The sequence below is a fragment of the Hyaena hyaena genome, unplaced genomic scaffold (genome assembly GCF_003009895.1).
Source record: "Hyaena hyaena isolate Hyena2069 unplaced genomic scaffold, ASM300989v1 scaffold_577, whole genome shotgun sequence".
Classification (NCBI taxonomy): domain Eukaryota; kingdom Metazoa; phylum Chordata; class Mammalia; order Carnivora; family Hyaenidae; genus Hyaena; species Hyaena hyaena.
This window is the reverse complement of record NW_024081204.1, coordinates 222,497-243,430: the sequence shown is the minus strand read 5'-3', so window position 1 is coordinate 243,430 and position 20,934 is coordinate 222,497. Positions and strand designations below refer to the sequence as shown.

The following is a 20,934-nucleotide window of genomic DNA, read 5'->3' as shown; positions in this document are numbered from 1 at the left end:
ACCAAGACCCAAATTAAATCCCTCACTCTGGTTCAACAGCTCATCATTTATTGAATGGCAGTAAAAGCACTACTCATTCATGCTTCTTGACAGTATCATCTAACAGATGAGTGCTGGCGCATAAAGACCAAGAAGAGAGTCACGTACCACACTCAAGGCCTCCCACAGTTCTCCACCTCACCACCCAAATCACTCCCCTCCCCCCCCCCGGAGAAATAAAAAAGAGGCTCAAAATGATGTTCCCACCAGCTCCCTTCTGAGGCCACCTCTTGGGATGGACACAGTCCACTCTGAAGCTACACTGACATCCAGAAGGCCACACTGTGAGGCACTACAGGCCAAGGAGCTTACAGTTCTGCTGGAAAAAGAAGAGCTGCAAACATGGAGCAAGTATACACAAGGAGCAGAGAATAAATGCTCAGCTGTAGCAACAAAGAACCCAGCGTCACAGACAACCTGTACCAAGGACAAAAAGAGAGAATGCCAATTAGGAAGGCCCAGGGAACACAGGGTGCTGAAGGGCTCCCTGGCCAAGACCCTTTCCTACTACATTCCTCGCTCACTTTTCTTTCTCCATTTGGGTTTCTTCTAGGACTTCATTTGAAATAGCAGTTCTCAACAGGGGATGAGGGACAAAATAATAGTTACCAGGAAAAAAAAAAACGTAGATACCTACAGCAGGTGCCCACCCCACATACGCACCCTTCCCTGACCCTAAAGCACATCTGAATCTCTAAAGCAGGACTTGGAACAGTGTGTTTTGAAAAAGTTCCCCAAAGAATCACACTGTTTTAAAAAAGAGCACCTGGGTGGCTCAGTCAGTTAAGCGTCCAACTATTGGTTTCGGATCAGTCTTGATCTCACAGTTTATGAGTTTGTGCCCCACATTGGGCTCCATGCTGGCAGTGTAGAGCCTACTTCAGATTCTCTCTCCCTCCTTCTCTGCTCCTCCCCGACTCACTCTCTCTCAAAAATAAATAAATAAATAATTTGAAAAATGTTTTTAATTTCCTTGGCCAAAATAGGTTTAAAAGCACTTGCCTGGGGTGCCTGGGTGGCTTAGTCGGTTAAGCGTCCGACTGTCGCTTAGGTCATGATCTTGCAGTTCGTGGGTTCGAGCCCCGCGTCGGGCTCTGTGCTGACTGCCAGCTTAGAGCCTGGAGCCTATTTCAGAGTCTGTATCTCCCTCTCTCTCTGACCCTCCCCTGCTCATGCTGTGTCTCTCTCTCTCTCCTAGAAATAAATAAAACATTAAAAAAAATTAAAAAAAAATAAAAGCACTTGCCTAAGCCGATTCTATGAATCAGGAAATGACAGCCAAAGAGGCCAAGGGGGCGCCCTCAAAATCACACAGAAAAAAAAAAAATGGGCAGAGCTCTGGCCTCTCAAATGCAAACGCTCTCTCAACAACCCAGAAGGAAGCAGGAATCTGCAGTGAGTCTGGAAAGGGTGTTAGGGTTTGGGGAAGCGGCAGGTGCTCAAAGAACGAACACACACACACAGGTGCAGCTTCTGGGGTAAAGAGTAATAGCCACTACAGCAATTAACATTTAATAAGGGTCTGCTACATGCTGGGTACTGTGTTAACAACTTCGATGGACTGCCTCACTTAAGACTAACAAGAATCTTATGAGCTGATACGACTAATTTTATTTCCATTTCACAGATCAGGAAACCGAGGCTCAGAGAAGTTAAATACTCAGACTAAATCCACAGGGCAAGTAGCAGAGCTCTAATCTAAAGCTGTGCTCTTAACCACATTGCACTGGAAGTTAGAGAGGGCAGCGCTGGAATGTACACCAGTGCTGGAGAAAGGGAGCAGGTGGCAGTTAGCGGGCTGTCGGCCTCTCAGCATCGAAGCTCACTGATGTGACTAACAGCAGCTGCAAAACACATGGCGCTGCCTTCTGTGCACCCACCTCCCGCCCCTCCCAGGACTGCTACACAAATCCTAGGTTCGCTGAATCACTGGCGAGGACCTAAAGGACATAAAAGCCTTGGAAAGGGAGCCTTTGCATGGTCTTGGACCAAGAGGAACCAGGAGCAAACGTGCAGGTGGCTACGGGCTCACAAAGGGCCAGGAGGACTTAGTGGTAGAGCAGCACGCACAGAGAGCAGCAAGCAAGCCTTCATGTCCTAGCAGCACCCGGATTCTACTTTTCAGGACTTAGCTCACCTGCAACCCCCCACCACGCCTTATGTAAGCTATGCGACAGATGCTCCAACCACCTGGGCCCAACACGCCCACGAGCCTTTCGCGCGGTCCCCGTTGCCTGCCCACTACATCACCCCCCTCCTCCCCCCACCAGGAGCCACCGTCACGCTGCCCTTTCTGAGTCCTACGCTGCCTTCGCACGAGGCCGGATGCTGCCACAGCCCCGCAGCGGGCCTTCTGTGCTCGCTCCAAAAGCGTTCTGTGCACGCCTCCTTCATCAACAGGCAGCACCTACCTCTGTGCATTGAGCCATCTGTTGACTTGCTATCTCTCTAACAGAACATGAACGCCCGAGAGCACAGACTGTTTTTCTCCATTCCTAAGTCTAACATGGTGCAAATGGGAGGTACACGATCGGGAATTCTCCCAATTCAAGTGATGATCAATAATAACAGCATCTAGCAGTCATGTCACGTACACGTGGTTATTTCTTCTCACGTTCACAATAAACCTGCAGGGAAGATGGTCATTCATTGTTACAGTTGAGGAAAAAAATCTGAGAGGTAAAACCACACTGGGAGGTTGATCTCAAGGGATTAAAGCAAAACAGGAATTGAACTGTATGTCTACAGAAAAGGTAGGAACACAGTGAAATTTTTCATCCAAAAATCTGGGCTCGTTCCCTTCAAGATATTCTTGGGAATTTTAAAACTCTCTTAGCAAGAAAGCAACACACCCAGCAGCTCAGGACCACTGTCTCAAACAGGGGTTGGCAATCTAATATAAGGGAAGGGTAGGCTGGGGTGTCTGGCTGGCTCAGTTGGAACAGCATGTGACTCTTAGTTTCGGGGTTGTGAGTTCCAGCCCCATGTTGGGTGTGGAGATTACTTAAAAATAAAATCTTTAAAAAAAAAAAAAAAAGGAAAAGCAGACTTGAAAATACTTCACCATGGTGTCCAGGACTTCCATTTACAAGCCTCACTTTTCTTGTGGCTGAAGCCCTTCCCTTCCCCAAAAGCAAACAACTGAGGGTAAGATGCCACCTCTGAAGGGCTGCCCCAGTCAGGTCTACAGGGAATGACGGAGGACAGGGGCACAGGAGGGAAAAGTGATGATGATACTGATGATACTATTCTAGGAAAAGTATTTACCCATGAAATCAAAACAGCACAGGCTTGCAATCGCCTTTTAAATAAACAGTTATTACTTCCAGTAATCTGATTTTACTTACTCATATCTTAAGTAAACCATTGAACAGATATGATACGTGGACAAAATGTGGCCTATGACAGAGTCATTAGAAATGAGGGACAATGGGGGCACCTGGCTGGCTCAGTCGATAGAGCATCCGACTCTTGATCTCAGGGTCGTGAGTTCAAGCCTCATGTTGGGGGCAGAGATTACTTTAAAAAAACAAAAAGAAAAGAAAACAGAAAGCAGTAAATGAGGGAAGAGGGAAAACTGCGTCCCCAGCACGAAACTAGCAAAATGTCAAAGACCAAATGTTAACAATGAAAAAAGTCAACTAGTAAGTGTTCTCATTAGGTTGGAATTTTAAATATAATCAAATCATTCTCAAATATATAAAGGAACAAAGAAAAGAGGAAAAGAAACTTTTAGAGATAGTGAAAAATACTCTAAGAAAGAGTTACCACACAGTGCATTTTCCGGGCATGATACCATGGCAACAACCACAACAACTAAATACTCCACTTTCATTAATACCTTAGCTGGGAAAGATTTCTGTGTGCTAAGATTAATGATTAAGCACTTTCTGAAACCATCCAAGTGGCCCTGACCAACAACTGAGTAACAGCAACAGCAGCCCACATCTACTGAGGGCTAACCACGGGCCAAGTACTCTAAGGATCTGCAGAGTCACATTTAATGTTCATAAAGTTCACATATACCTATCAGAGAATATTATTATTATGATTTACATCTTCCAGGTAGAAATGCAACCAAGGCTTAGAGAACTGGCCTCACTCACAGCCATAGAAAGTGGCTGTTTGCCCTCCTTAGAGCTGCGACCCCAGAGGTATGCAGAGGGGACTAAGGACAGCAAGAAAAGCATCTAAGGAGGGGACTAAGACAGAGGGACTAAGGACAGAAGCAGCCCTGGGGTCCTTCTAGCTCGAGCAGCTTCACTCTGCTCCATTTTTACGTCCCCTTTTCATCCTCCCAAAGCAACGGAAGATTAGAGGTTGTAAGAATTATTCCAGCTCAGGGCATCTGGAGGGCTCAGCTGGTTAAGCATTCGACTCTTGACCTTGGCTGGGGTCAAGATCTCATGGTTCCTGAGTTCAAGTACCACGTCGGGCTCTGTGCTAACAGCATGGATCCTGCTTGGACTTCTCTCTCCCTCTCTCTCCACCCCTACCCCACTCGTGCTCGCTCGCGCTCTCTCTCTCTAAACAAACTTGGGGTGCCTGGGTGGCACAACTGGTTAAGTGTCCAACTTGGCTCAGGTCATGATCTCCTGGTTTGCGTGTCTGAGTTCCATACTGGGCTCTCTGCTGTCAGCATGGAGCCTGCTTCTAATCCTCTGTCCTCCCCATCTCTGCCCCTCTCCGACTTGTGCTCACTCTCTTTCTGTCTCTCTCTTTCAAAAATAAATAAACAATGGCGCGCCTGGGTGGCTTAGTCGGTTAAGTGTCCGACTTTCGCTTAGGTCATGATCTCGCGGTTTGTGGGTTTGAGCCCCGCGTCGGACTCTGTGCTGACTGCCCGCTCAGAGCCTGGAGCTTATTTCAGAGTCTGTGTCTCCCTCTCTCTCTGACCCTTCCCTGCTCACGCTGTCTCTCTCTCTCCTAGAATTAAATAAAAATAAAAAAAATAAAAAAATAACTTAAAAAAACAAAAATAAATAAACATTAAAAAAAATAAGATAAGCTTTAAAAATTTTTTAAAAAGAATTATTCCATAAAAAAGCTTTAAAGAAGAATTATTCCAGCTCAATCCTACCTCCCAACCTCTCTCAAGCAGTTTAAGTGATTCATTAAACTGCAAACCGACTGTTCTTGTTATCTCCCCAAAACACATCAGAAGTCACCAGCGTAACTTATGGGAAACTAAGGGTGGTTTCCTGGTGGAAGAACAACTCAAAGTGCACGCTCTACTGTCACACATCAGCAGCACCATCTTCAAACATGACAGTCACATGCAGGTTATACATTTTTACGTATATTATGATTGCGAACAATGCAAGAACATACTAACAAATGGAACTAATTGCTTTGGTTAAGATAGCATAATTAACAGTAATTTTACTTTTCTAACTTTGGAAGTCTGCAACTTTGTTACATTCTTTTTTCTTTTTTTTACATTGCCTTTACCATAAAAATAGGTATACATTTTTTAGGTGATTAAAAAAAACCAATTCTCTCTAAAGAACACTGTCATGCAGGATGGTTTATTGTGAATGTATTCCAAGAATATCAAACATCCTGTTGAAGATGTTCAGAGAGAAATCTAGAACTTTACATATCTAGTCTGGGCTGCCCTGAGCCTAAGATGTTGATGCTAGCCCTGGCTTTACCATCGCAGAGGAGCGCAGGGCGCAGAGGAGTAGCGCGCTCTGAGGTGGAGGCTAGCAGGGCGGCAGCTGTCCCACCGAGCTGCAGGAAGTGTGGCCGGACATAGCCTCATGACATCTTTTGACGCCCCATCTGCAGAAGCTGAACAGTACTGGAAAGGATCCAGGGAAATGCAGCAGGAAGCACACACAGGAGAGAAAAAGCGGAAGCTTTGGAGAGCTCATCAAGCTATAAAAGCCACAGCTAAGAAAGTGGTCATTTTAGGAAGAACTTTTGATGTCCTTTATATCACCGTCAATGACCTCTAAGCTCAAGGAGAAAATTCTGCAGCCATCAAAAAATTACTTTGGAATGAAAAAAAAGTCTTTAGAAAGAGAAAAGTGAATGGATCTAGATTTTGCTTTTAAAGGTATTTTTAAAAGCTTATTTATTTTGAGAGAGAGAGAGCACGCACAAGCCTGCAGGGGAGGGGCAGAGAGAGAAGGAGAGAGGGAATGCCAAGCAGGCTCCATGCTGTCAGCCTGACTCTGGGATTCAATCCAAGGAACCATGAGATCCTGACCTGAGCCAAAATCAAGAGTCAGATGCTTAAACAACAACCCGGGCACCCCTAAATGTACTTTTTAATGCTGGGACTGAACAAAGAAGTCTGATTTCGGAAAAGCCAATCTCTTCTAGTCATGGATCCACCCAACTCATCAAAGTCAGTAGTCTAACACAGTAGTGTTCCACCAAACATAATCTCACTCATTCCATCTGTTTGGTATCCCCAATGTCTAGAATAATGCCTGGTAGTAGCAGGTGCTTTAAGTAAATACCAGCTGAATGAATCAGCTGTTATCTCCAAAGGGTCCTGTGTCCACTCAGTCACCTAGTGGAGAAGCTAACAAAAGCCAAGAACAAAACTGCTACTAGAGAACACGAATGAGAAAGCATTTTAGCATGTAAACACTGATCATGACTACAGGCATGCTTCACTAATAATATTCTCTGCATTCATAAATTTAAGGATGGAAGAGCAGCCTTGGAGTCAGACTGCCCGAGTTTAAATCTTGGCCCCACCCTTTGTGAACTGTGACCTTAAGCAAGGTACTAACAGTCACTGGGTCTCTCTCCACATCTAAACACACAAAAGGGAGGGATCAGGATCCACTGCCTAAGATAGTTGAAAGGATGAAATGAGAAGGGCACAGTTCTTGGGACACAGAAGTGTCTAATAAATATTGGTAATTATTCACTTCATTATTCTGATATATACCCCCAGCCATTATCTCTTGGAAAAACACTAGATCATAAATAGGTTCACTTTGGGGCACCTGGGTGGCTTAGTCGGTTAAGCGTCCAACTTTCGCTTAGGTCATGATCTCGCGGTTCATGGGTTCGAGCCCCGCATCGGGCTCTGTGCTCACTGCCAGCTCAGAGCCTGGAGCCTGTTTCAGTCTGTGACTCCCTCTCTCTCTGACCCTCCCCTGCTCACGCTGTCTCTCTCTCTCTCTTAGAAATAAATAAAAATATATTTAAAAATAAATAAATAAATAAATAAATAGGTTCACTTCTCTCCATGAAAAGATATGGCCATAAGTGAAGATTAGGCAATCAAATGCATTCTTTTCCCTAAGGGATAAATGAGAAGATAAAATTGGCTCTTAAGTCTGGATTTTTTTTTTTTTGACCCTTCTTCAATCTTTCTTTTCTTGCTTTTTCTTCCCATGTCTATGTATTTCCTCAGCTCCTGGGGGCCTGGCTTAGCCATGCACACCACTGGCTCCAGGAGACAGTTCTCTCTGGTCTGAAATACTTCTGTGGTGTGGGCAGGACATTTAACCTTGCGGGGCCTCACTTCCACATCTGTGTTACAGAGGAGGAGTTCAGTGGTGGAGCAGATGATCTTTAAATTCTCTCCCAAATCTACAAATCTACAAATAGGGGGTACCTGGCTGGCTCAGTTGGGAGAGCATGTGACTCTTGATCTCAGGATTGTGAGCTACAAGTAAGTAATTGACACCTGTTACTATATTCAAGTCAAACACTAACTTAAATTCTGCTAAAAAGTACAATTAAATCATACTTAGTATACTACAAATATGGGCACAAGTACCGCAGACTCTAAAAGCTGGATTCTTCCTGGTCTTAGTTTCAGAGAACAACACAGGAGCACCCTGAAGCTTTTATTCAACTCTCTTATCACAATGAACCAGGATCTTTTCTAAATCAGAATTTTCTCTTAGGACCACCTAATGGTCCTCTATCTATAGCTTCCTGGTACAGGCAATCAGCATTTCTAATCACTATAAATCACCAAACCTGTGCTTACAATTTCAGGGTAACCAACCAGAGAACTGACAGTCCTGAAGAATCAGAAATGTCACTCAGCACCAGAGAAGGTGATGAAGTAGAAATCCATTAAAAATCGCACTGCTTTTTTTGGCTCTTTGGGCTACCTAACACCTCCCCATCACAGTGTGTGTTTCTGTTGTGGAAAATGGGTCTTTTTTTTTTTTTTTTTAAGTTTATTTCTGAAAGAGAGAGACAAAGACACTGCAAGCAGGGAAGGGGCAGAGAGAGAAGGAGACACAGAATCCAAAGCAGGCTCTAGGCTCTGAGGGTGAGCACAGAGCCTGATGCGGGGCTCGAACCTTACAAAATGCAAGATCATGACCTGAGCCAAAGTCAGACACTTAACCAACTGAGCCACTCAGGCATCCTTATCAGGTCTAATTTAAAATGACATTATAGGTTAACAACTGACATGGAAGGACACTTACAATATAGATTTCTGGTGAAAAGGCAGGTTACAAAATAATATGATCAGCAATATTAATCCTACTTTGGAAAAAACATATGCATATACCTACATACATATCAGACAGAGTACACTCCAAGTTGCTTATAACTTTCCTTTAAAAAATTCTTTATCTATCTGTATTTTATTAATTTTCTACAATGAATTACACTTTCTGTTTTATTTAGCAAGAGAAACAGATCTGGCTCCCACTCTATAACCAAATGCCTCCTTGAAGGGGAGCTCAGCACCCCAGGGTCCCCTTGCACAGAGGCACTATTTTCTTTGCACCATCCGTCTGGGACTAAGCTGGGGCAGTGATGCTGGCATGTTTCTAGCTACCAGCCATCAGGTACCACCAGAATGACCCAGCTCTCTCTCTCCTATTCACCTCAATTTCCAGAGCCATTGGCTTCCCACTTACAAGCTTTACTGATTTGTAACTGTCCAGGCAGAGTTTACAAACATGACCAAAGATCCTAAACTACAGTCCAGGATTTTAACATTCATGGTCACTGACTTAGAATCAATGACAGGAGAGCCCAAGTTAACTCTGGCAGAGGTCGACGTTGAAACTAACTACTACCCTTCATTTTAGGCTGTTCAACGTCCATCTTTCCTGAGCACAAAAAAAATACGTAGGTCATCATAAAGGCATCATCTTCAAATACTTTATCCAGTTCAGCAACTTCTGTTTTTTCCACAAAGTGCTGACTCTTGACAGACTCGAGCATACTGAAGAAAGCCGCTGTTGAACCTTCCAAGATCTAATCAGCCAAGAACAAGTTCATTACCAGGCACAGGTATCATTACATCATAAGGTGTGAAAACTGTCTGGCAGCTCAGTGACCTACCAGGAAAAAGGTGCCTGAAAAACCTGCAATTTCTCGGCTAACAAAAGCAAACCGCATACAAAGAAGCAAGTGATAGGAAGACATACACCAAGGCAGTAAAGATGAGGGCAATACGAAGGAAAGGAGTAGAAACAGAATGGCAGTCCAGAAAAGTGTTCTAAGGGACGACTCCTACTGAGTGAACCAAGAGATGGTTACCAGGCTCAGTACTCTCAGAGACACATAAGCTATGCCTCAAAGTTGCTCACATGAATTTCCAATAATATGATATCTAGCAAAAGCTATACACTTAAAAACAAATTGGTTTCACACCCCCTCATACCCTTATCTTTTAAAAAACATAAGCAATTTAGGTCAGAGCCCTTCCCTCCATTAAAAAATATTGTTAGAGACAGATCACAACAAAGAAACACAGTATCTACACAGCATTATTTTATGGCAAGAAAACAAAACTGCCAACTAGAAGGATCTGAAAAATGTGACCATTTTAGGGCTGAACCACTCCCCTTCCCTAATTATCCCTCAAAGGCAACATATCAGGCACTGTGGGCAAAGAGGGAAAACATGTCTAATTACAACATGTGCACTTGGTGGATGAAAAATCTGAACATTCTTGAACTCTGGCCACATTTCAGACTTTACATTTGTAGCTGAATCTCACTGAAGAGGAAAGGTTAAAGATCAGTTGTATTTCAACAAGGGCTCAATAAAAAAAGACACAAAGAGAAATTGACATTACTAACTCATAGAGAAATTGACATTACTAACTCATGATACAAGGGAAGCCTGTTGGAAATTCAAGATGACCCTGACTTCTTCTAACTCATGATACAAGGGAAGCCTGTTGAAAATTCAAGATGACCCTGACTCCTTTAACAAGCATCAAAGGAGGAAGTGGTTTTTATTTTCAATTAGGACTAAAAATAAGACCCAATTCAAGAGTATTCTCCGTTGGAGCGAACACACACATTGTGAATATGAAGATGCATGTGCAAACGCTTCAGGCCCCAGGTGGTTTTACAGAAGCAGTCCCTGATCAAGGCCTCTCATCCACAGCCCACCTGCCTGGCTTTACAGGGGTGGGCAGACAGCTAACGACCAGTTTGACAGTGCTTCTCCACACTGCTGATTCAAGTGCTGGGCGGAGGAGTAAGAAAAACCTTCAAAAATCTAAAATGAGAACGCCTCTCATTAGGCATTTGGAGTGGGAACCCAAGAAGTTACAGCATGGCCTACAAGCTGTAACCTCTCTAACCTGGTTTCCTAGACTCTCCCCCTCCCTCACCTTCTAGGCTTCCTCAGGGCTGACTTCCTCGATGAGCCGCCAACACTCCCGACCATTCCCTCTACCAGTACTACTCTTCCCTCAGACCCCAAACATCCTTCAAGTCTGCTCAAATGCCACTGTGGCGTGGAGGAAAATGGTGCCTTTTCTTTTTCCCATGATACTTTTCACCTTCTAATATGACCATATAATTTACTTATATGTATTCTACTTGTCGTTTACTCCGGTCTCCATCAAATACGCTCCAAGAAAGATCTTTTGTTTTGTTCACTGATGTACATCCCAAATGTTCAGAACAGTGCAAGCGCTCAAAAAATATTTTATGAATGAGCGAACTTGAGAGTAAAACTCCAGGAGGAAAGCAAGGGAGGTTAAGACGAAAGCGGGGAAGAAATGACAGAGATATTCACCAGGGAGAGAGCTGCGCTGCCTGCTGATGGGAGGCGGGAGGCAGCGCACCGTATTCCGCCGGCTGCATCAAACAGCCTTTGTAGAAGCAGGCAGCTCGGAAGACTCAACTGAGAAATTCCAAGGGCAGACCCACACAGACGGCGGGCTCTGGGTAAGTCCCCACGGGGACCCGGAGCGTCCAGACCTTCCCCTCCCGCGGTGCCCACAACCCCAGCTCCTCGCCAAGGTAGGCAGGGGGGGTCCCGGGCCGCAGCAGCCTCCGGGCTCGGGCCCCTTCACCTGGTCGCCAGCGACCGGGCCCTGCGCTCCGGCACCTGCCGGCCCGCGCCGGAGGTCCCCACCTCAGCCCGCGCGAGATCCCAGCGCGCCCCCGAGGGCCTCACCCCGCCCGGCTCTCCTCCCGCACACGCACAGGAAGCGCCCGCGGCCCTCCCCGCAGCGGGGAGGGGGCTCCCGGCGCCCCTCGCCCCGGCCGCCCCAGCCCGACACCCCGCCCGCGCGGCGCCCCCTCACCTCCGGGCGCACGTACGACACGAAGGAGGGCTTGGGCGCCTTGGTGCCGCCGCCACCGCCGACTACCCCTTTCCCCAGCATACCGCCGCCCTAGGAAGCAGCGACGCGCGGGAGCAGAGGGGGCCGCTCGGGCTCCGGCAGCGGCGGCGGCCACCAGCACTGGCGGCTGGGGCTCCGCCCATCCCCAGGGCCGCTGCGGCCCCGGCGACGCCCGCATCCGGCTCCGCCGCTGACACCGCTCGCCCCGCCCACTCCGCGCGCGAGCCCAGGGAGTCGCGAGCCCGCGGCCGGAGACCACGCCCCCTTCGTTCCCGGAGGGCGGGTCTGTCGGGCGCAGATTCGCCTTCAGAGATAGGCTCCACTCCGGCAGAGCCCACCTTATGTGTCCTGTGATTGGCCAGTAAGCGCTGCAGGCCGGAGCCCCGCGCCAAGCTACTTCTTGAATGAACCTGGAGAGATGTTTCCTCAGACCAATCCAGAGAGGGCTTTCTCCGGACTCCCCGACGATTGGATAGCAAGAATGTCGCGGTCGTCCAATGATCCTATGGTCACTAAGTTGGGAGCGATGGTTCTTTGCCGTCGTTCTCTTCTCCTTGCTAGCCGTCTTGGTGTAAAACTTCCAAAAATGTGGCGTATCGAGGGGCGCCTCGGTGGTTCAGTCGGTTAAGCGTCCGACTTCGGCTCAGCGTCCGACTTCGGCTCAGGTCATGATCTCATGGTTTGTGGGTTCGAGCCCCGCGTCGGGCTCTGTGCTGACAGCTGGCTCAGAGCCTGGAGCCTGCTTCAGATTCTGTGTCTCCCTCTCTCTCTTCCCCTCCCCTGCTCACTGTCTCTCTCTCTCTCTCTCTCAGAAGTAAATAAAGCATTAAAAAAAATTTTTTTTAAGTGTGGCGTATCGAAATCCCCCGCATGAGTTCCATTTCCACATCGATGACGTCCAGGTTTATTACTTTGAATGTAGAAAAGATGAGACAAATCAAGTGTTAACAGGCACTTAGGAATAGGTTTGAATGTTTCATCATAAAAGGCCTGTTTTATCATAAAAGGCCTGTCCACCTCATTTTTAAACTTGTTTTTGTTTGTTTCTCTCTCACTCTTTTAATGTTTATTTATTTTTGAGAGAGAGTGTGTGTGAGGGGGAGATCGGCACAGACAGAGAGAGACACAGGATCCCAAGCAGGCTCTGGGCTGACAGCAGAGAGCCCCATATGGAGGCTCAAACTCACAAACCATGAGATCAGGGCCTGGGCCCAAGTCCACCACTTAACCAACTGAGCCATCCAGGTGCCCTTGTTTCTTTGTGTTTCTAAAACTACAAAAACCCTTAAGAGACTTACTTTGTCCACTCTCCCAAGTTGTCGATAAAATCCTCATTTTTTAGTGAAAATCGCAAAGAAAATTCATTTTCATTTCACCTTTGGCACCAAGCGTTACACTAGACACAAGTGAATTAGACAGGACCCTGCTCTCAAGAAATTTAGCATAAAATCCTAATAAATATTGGCAGTTAGTTTTTTTCAGGCATGGTGACAAATGCTTTTTGCCCTCTTTGTCTCCATAAGCATCCTTCCCAAAGCCACTCCAAATAAGCCGAAAATCTAAGTGAAAATTAATGTGCTTAGTTTTACAAAGTTTGAGGACAAGTCCTGTCCTCATTTCCAGCTAGACTGCTATCATTAAGCCCAACAATTATAGCAGCGCTAGAATCACAGATGAAGAGCAATTTCCTGGTTTTCAGGTGAGAAAATAGACGCAAGTAATTTGCCCACGTCTCACAACTAGTCACTGACAGAGTTAGGATTCGAACCCAGGTTTGTATGATTCCAAAGCCCAAATGTTTAACATTATACTTACACAAATTAGGAAGAAGCACAGTAAAAACCATCAATCTATTTGAGAAGGCATAAAGACACTTTAGAGAAATGTTGAGTAATGAAGTTATTTGTCCAGACTAAAATATCACTTGATACTTCACAATAATTTTTACTTTCAAAGTGAAATGACAGTCTGAGCAAATTTTTACTGTCTTATTTTCAAAGGACTTTGGATTTCCATGATCTTCCACCGTAGTATATTTAGCTTGGGCACCTGTGGTCAGGACTGGCTTCTTGGACGTCCAACTAGTGCAGTCACACAGGGCTGGCACTCTGAAGTAGCATCTGCACCCAAGGTGGCGTTCGAACTCACAACCCTGAGATCAAGAGTCACATGCTCCACTCACTGAGCCAGCCAGGTGCCCCATAGAGAACCCACACTTTCCTACAGTTGTATCCATACTTGCACATGTGGGTGTCTGCACACATACCCACTGGTGTGAATGACCATATGCATATGTAAGTGTATAGCCACCTGCGTCTATCTGTGTGAATACAGGGAATGTGTACCATGTGTGTGTCTAGAGCTGTGAGCTACGGAGAGTGCTGGAGAATAACTCCCCTCTCTCTTCAGTTCTCTGTTCCAGTGAGAACCATTCACTTTCAACAGAGCCCAAGTTAAAACCAGCTCTAGATACAACCGTTCTGCTCTGACCTGGACCTCAGCCTTGGGGCCAGCATCTCCCATTGCCTCCAGATATCACCACTGAAGTGCCCAGAAGTTTCTGGGTTTACCACACTACCCAGTCTCCCTCCTCTCCATCATGTAGCATGTCTCCTTCCTGATGGGCCCTCTCAAGCCCTCTGCCCCACTTCACAGTGCTCCCTGCGAGCAGCCGAGGCAGATGTGAGAGCAAGGACCCACATTCCCCGCGTCAGGGAGGGTATCTCCACGATGGAGGGGCCCGAAGCCCTTGTGGGCGAATGTCCCCTGAGCCTGTCTGAAAGGCCAGCCTTTAGTGCATTCAGGCTGCCCTGGACAGGGAGGCCACCCCTGCTTTTCTGGAGGATGTGCCCTGTCCCCTCACCCTGACATTACACTCATCCCTGTCTGCCTAGCAAAGGCCTTTCTGCAGGAAAAAAAACAAAAACAAAAAAAAGAAACAAAAAGCCAAAATGCTTTCTTTAAGGAGAAGTAAGGGAACAAGGACAGAGAATAAACTAACATCTGTTTCCATCTTGCTCTTAAGGTTCTCCAGCTATGAGCATATTTTTACTTAATCTTTAGGGTGTGGGTCAGATCTCCTTGGGAGAGTCTCTACCGGCTGATTGAAAAATTCCTCTCATACTGAGGTCAAATAATTCTTTGTCTATTAATAAACACAGATGGAAGCCCTTAGACTTTGAAATATTTTAATTTACACACAATAGTTTAATAAAGTCACTCTTTTCTCCTGATGCTGCCCTAAGCTTTCTCGGAGAATTATAAATAGGAACAAATCTTAGCTCACACAGAAACAAATGCCAGACCAAAGGCAGTTTGCTTCCCACGGACAAGTGAAACTGACAGCATGTTCCAAAATGGGGAGAAAACGGTTTCCTCTGGCAGATAGTTAAGCCTGGCCGCGTTTGCATTTCCTCCTCTTGGGAGTCGCTCGAAGCAGCCTATTTGTGCGTGTTCTTCTTCTTTATCTGGTGTCAGGCAAGTAGTAGGAATTCAACCAATACTTGCACCTGAGTGTGTGAAATATTACCAGATGAAAAGCATCTCAGGCAGCAATTGATCAGTAATTGGAGGAAGCAAGAGTTTGAACTTTGGCATCCGGATTAGAGCTTGCGCTTTTAAATCACTTGGATACTAGGCCAAATTTAAACTAGGGCCTGAATTTGAAATAAATTATACATATATGTATATATATGCATGTATGTATGTATACACACATATGATATGTTATATGTGATATATTACACATGATGTGTTATATATGTAATATATGATATACATCTGATATATAATATACATGCATATTATGTATATATGTATATGTAAAATGATATGTAGTGTGTGTGTAATATGATATAGTGCATGTAACATACTATATTAATATATATGAACATATCTATTATATATATGACTAAGATGCACATGTCACTTAGTGGCCACTTGCCAAATTTCACTTCTGAAAGATCCTATAGATATACTCACACATGAGTACAAGCCTACTCAGTGTAGCAACTTTGTAACAACAGAAGCTTGGAAAAATCTAAATGTTCATCAATAGGGATTGGTTGAATAAATTATGGTTGAGCCATAGAGTGAGATAGTATGCAACTGTAATAAAGAATGAGAAAATTTTTAGGTAGAGGCTGTAAACTTTAGTAGTTAAAAAGCAAATTATCCTGGAGTGAGGCTGCTTGGGTTGAAGTCCTGGCTCCTACAATTATTATGTGTGTGACTTTAAATGAGCCATTTATCTTCTTAGTCTCAATTTCCTCACCTATGAAATGAGGATTATTGGGAGCACTGGCTGGGTCAATCAGGAGCGCCTGCAATTCTTGATCCCTGGGTCATAAGTTTGAGCCCCATGTTCGGTGTAGAGATTACCAAGTAAACAAACAAACAAATAAACAAACTTTTAAAAATATTTAAAATGCGGGTTATGAGGATTATAATGGCATCTACCTCGTAGGATTGTTGTGAGCATTAAGTAAGTTAATGAATATAAAGTGTGTAGAGTGTTGGTACATGAGGGTTGACAGCCACAGCGTAGTCAGGGATGAAAGCAGGGTGCAGAACGGCAGGCAGAGTAGGCTACCATTTGTGTAAAACAGAGTGGAAATAAAGACTAGGATCGATAGGTCCTTATATGTTTGCAGAGTACCTTTGGGTAGATACAACGGGAAATATGACATTAGTTGTTTTAGAGGGGGAATTAGGCATTTGGGAGAAAGATTGAAAGAAGAGTTTTCACTGTATATTCTTTCATACCTCTGGATTCTAAACTATCAGAATTATTACCTAGCTCAACAACAAATTAATTTAAAATTATGCACAAACAGAAACAGTTATCTCCCATAGATTTTTTCAATTGAGGTGAAAGTCAGATAACATAAAATTAGCCACTTTATTTTTCTTATGTTTATTTATTTTTGAGAGAGCGCACACAAACAGGGGAGTGGCAGAGAGAGAGACACGCAGAATCCGAAGTAGGCTCCAGGCTCTGAGCTGTCAGCACAGAGCCCAACACAGGGCTCGAACTCACGAACCATGAGACCATGGTCTAAGCTGAAGTTGGATGCTTAACTGACTGAGCCACCCAGATGCCCCAAAATTAGCCATTTAAAAGTGAATAATTAAAATACATTGGATTTTAATTCAAAAGCAAGAGACTTGGGGTGCCTGGGTGGGTCAGTCAGTTAATCATCTGATCTTGATTTCAGCTCAGGTCGTGGTCTCCTGGTTCATGAGATCGAGTCCCAAGTAGGGCTCTGCACTGACAGTGAGCCTGCTTGGGACTGTCTCTATCCCTCTCTCTCTCCCTCTCTCTGCCCCTCCCCCAGGTGCAAGCACACACCCCGTCTCTCTCAAGATAAATAAATAAACTTAGAAAAAGTAAAATAAAAGCCAGAGCCTTTTATAAGGCATTGTCATTTTCTGTCTCTGCAGTAGCTCCCAAATAAATCCATCCATCAAGGTCTACCCTCAATGTTACCACCTCTTTGACATCTTCCTTGGAGACTGGAACCGGGGTAGAGCTCTTCTGAATCCCTAAGCATCCAGAACCTGTATGCTGCATTGGTCCATGAACTTGAATATGTCTTAGAATGACCGCAAAAGTGCCTCACCTTTGTCTTCTTCCCTACAACTATGCCTAGAGCTTCTCACAGTCAGAGGAGACCCTCCCGTGCTTCTAGATAGTTCCTAAGGCACTATTCTTGGTGTTTTGAAGAGATTATCAGCTTGATGGAAAGCTTTCAGAACCAGCTGGAGCCACTGAACATTTCTGAACCCTGGAAGCCTCTGGGACAAGGAAACTGTGCCCTCTACAGGGCTATGTAAAAAGTCCTGCACTGAAGGTACAGGTTTCCCCCGCCATCCAGAAGTTCATGTTACACGACTCCGCCTTTATGAAAGACCCACATTAGTACCTGTTTTTGCAAACAGAAAAAAACCCTAAAGATGATATTTTCTTTTACAGAATGGTAATTGTTTCTTTGCTTATGCTGTTTAGGCTTAGAATAGGTTTCACAGACAAAACAGATAACACATGGTGGGTGGGGGGAGGGGAGTTGGGGGAAGAGAAGAGAGAGAAACAAACCGCAAGAGACTCTTGAAGATGGAGAACACATTCGGGCTTGCTAGAGGGAGGTGTGTGGGGATGGGCTAGATGGGTGACGGGTATTAAGGATCATTATGATGAGCACTGGGTATCATATGTAAGTGCTGAATCACTAAATTTTACACCTATTTTTTAATGTTTATTTATTTATTTTCAGAGAGAGAGAGAATTCAAGCAGGCTCCTCAATGCCAGAGCAGAGCTCCACGCAGGTTTGGAATTTACAAACCATGAGATCATGACCTGAGCTGAAATCAAGGGTGGGACGTTTAATGTACTGAGCCACCAGGCTCCCCTGGATTCCACTCCTGAAACCAATATTGCACTGTATGTTAACTAACTAGTTAAATATTAAAAATTATAATTAGAAAAAGAATAGGCTTCACAGGAATGCTTTACTTCCCAAACGCTGGGGAAACGTGTATTCGCAGCACCGGCTGGGGATCGCTCAGTGCTGCTGGAGATCAAGAAAGCTGATAAAGAGGCGCCTGGGTGGCTCAGTCGGTTGAGCGTCTGACTTTAGCTCAGGTCATGATCTCACAGTTCGTGGGTTCGAGCCCCACATCAGGCTCTCTGCTGACAGCTCAGAGCCTGGAGCCTGCTTCAGATTCTGTGTCTCCCTCTCTCTCTCTCTGACCCTCCCCTGATCGAGCTACCTCTCTCTCTCTCTCAGAAATAAATAAAAACATTTAAAAAAATTTTTTAAAAAAAGAAAGCTGATAGAGGAGGCTGGGCCCACTCCTTCTCTGTCCGCTGGGCCCACGAGCGCCCTCTCGCGTCCGCTGGGCACACACGCACAGGCACCTGCCTTAGAAACCCCGCTTGAGTCAGCGGCTGGGCCACCACCCTCTTCATTTTGAAGGGGGGTGGGGGTGGGGGTTGGGAGGTCACAAGGCGGAGAGAAGCAAAACGACTCGCCTGAGATCACGCTGATCAGGGCCACCCTGGGACTTATTTCTGAACGTGAGTTCTAAGCCAGAGGATCTAATACAGACAACTTACTCTAGTTATTTCTGAGCTTTATCGTTGTCACTTCAAGTCTTCTAAGCCATTCGCAATCCGTTTCAGAGCTCCTTCTGTTCCTTCCCCTACTCCCCGGGCTGTAGCGTGCACAGGCCTGGCCGGGGACAGGGGCAGGGGCCGGGCCAGGTTGCCGGCCGCCCTGCCTCGGTCCCATTGCGGGTGCTGTGTGTCCCTGGGCAGGGAGGCTCCGGGTCCAGAGGGTGCCGACTCGGCCTGCGGTCTCTGCGTCCTGCCCCTGCTCAGCTGGCTGACACGGCGCGTGCCTGTTTCCTTTTTATCCCCTCGGTCGCTTTCCTACTTATTTTCGAGGTCTCACTTGAGGGCCACCGAATACTGTGGATCATTTCCAAAGCCCTTGGGAGACACAGAAGAATCAAGGGGCTTTGGCAAGGTCTCCAGCACCTGGAAAGGCCACGCCACAATTTCAACCGGGCCCTGCCTGGAAGTAGGGGAGGAGAGATGGTCAACAGGGCCACCACAGGCTCAAAGTCCCCTCTGGGGCTGCCGGGCTCAGGCTCGCACCCCCAGGCTCGCTCTTCCCCTCGCTCAGCCGCCCTAAGTGATGGGGTATCAGGGTTAGCCCAGAGACACCACCTGCTTCTCACTCTGCTTTTTCTCCCCCAGGCTAGCTCTCTGCCCAGCTCGGATTCCTGGGCAGGGATGGGGGGGTGGGGGCGGGAGGAAGCAGCAGGCAGAAAAAAATCTGTTGTTCTGCTTGCCTTTCCACTTCAAATTTTCTCTTGACTAGTTCCAGGATGATAGGAGTCAAGATCTAGCATCTGATTCAGAGATGGTCTCCAGGAGAGGAATGAAAAAAGCTTGTTGATGTCTCATATTATTATTTTAAAATCTTTTTAATGTTTATTTTTGAAAGAGAGAGACAGAATCGGAGCTGGGGAGGGGCAGAGAGAGAGAGAGAGAAACAGAGTCCGAAGCAGGCTCCAGGCTCTGAGCCGTCAGCACAGAGCCCGATGTGGGGCTAGAACCACAGACTGTGAGATCATGACCTGAGCCAAAGTTGAATGCTTAACTGACCGAGTCACCAGGTGCCCCGACATCTCAGATGATTAAAATTGACACGACACGACTTCACGCTTTACATGTTGTCCAGTCATGTGGAGAATGTGTATCACAAAAATAATATATTATTCCTCCTCGAATTTGAATTGAAATCAAAACATTACGTTTATTTTCCTTTAATTTTAATTAAAAACAATTTTTTGAGAGAGAGCACGAGCTGGTGAGAAGGACAGAGGGAGACAGAGAACTCCAAGCAGGCTTGACACTCAGCATGGAGCCGGACACCGGGCTCAATCCCACAACCCCGGGGTCATGACCTGAGCCAAAATCAAGAGCAGGGTGCTCAACTGACTGAGCCACCCCGGCACCCCAAAGCATTACGTTTAGATCTTAGAATTTCTGGTACTCCAGAGGTGGCTGGGAAAATCTGAGAGACCTGACATCCAGGGTGTTTTTTCTCTAATTTGCAGGCAGACGGCGGCACTGAAATGATCTTCTCTTCCTTCCCAGTTTTGTTCAGGACTGCATCCGGTTTGAAAATCTGGAAGAAGGGTGGAGGAGGGGCACCTCTCTTCCACAGAGGAGGGCCACTGCCGTCTGGAGCCTAATCATCTGAGAAGACAGAAGGAAGCTGTTGGTGTCACAGGGGCCAGAAGAACCTTCTCAGATATGAGGGCTGCGGTCCCTCCCTGCCCAGGTATGTGATCTTTGTTGAAAGTGCAGTCAAGCCTGTTTTGAGCTTGGCTGACCCCTTCCTGCTCACTGGAAACCTGAAAGGCTCATTGTTCAGGTGGTTGTAAAAGAACATAGAGGTTGTGAAAGGCCCACTGTTTTATATCTGAAATCGTTAATCTGTCCCAAGGTGAAAATGGAATCAAAATTGTTTTTTAAATACCCTTTTTGTCCAAAGGGGAAAAAAAAAAAGAATAGAAATGGCTACAAAGAAACATCTCAATATTTTTTACAGTCATTTTTCTGCTTGAGCACCGTTAATGGTTGGCCGTTTCCCCGTTTCCCTACTTCCCTGCAGGACACTGGGGTCTATTCACCATTCATTCACCTGGTCTCTGGGACAGATTCTCGGGGCCGCCAAGCAAAGCGCCAGGCGAGACAGTCTCAGCCTTTGCAAATACCTTACACAGGTTTAAGAAGTCTGAAGCTTTGTGGCTCAGCTGAAACTGGGGGCCCAGAGAGAGGGGGTGG

At 46.0% G+C, this 20,934-nt stretch overlaps 1 protein-coding gene across 2 annotated transcripts in view; it reads right to left on the bottom strand.

Annotated features, from left to right (window-relative positions):
- MTMR12 (myotubularin related protein 12) overlaps nucleotides 1-11,724 on the bottom strand; it is a 69,745-nt gene extending 58,021 nt beyond the window's left edge. For both annotated transcript variants that reach the window (XM_039256407.1, XM_039256406.1), the window contains exon 1: nucleotides 11,537-11,724. In XM_039256407.1, coding sequence (XP_039112338.1) covers nucleotides 11,537-11,617 — 81 coding nt within the window. In that variant the 5' untranslated portion in view covers nucleotides 11,618-11,724. The remainder of the gene's footprint in view (nucleotides 1-11,536) is intronic.
- Nucleotides 11,725-20,934: the final 9,210 nt, after the last annotated feature.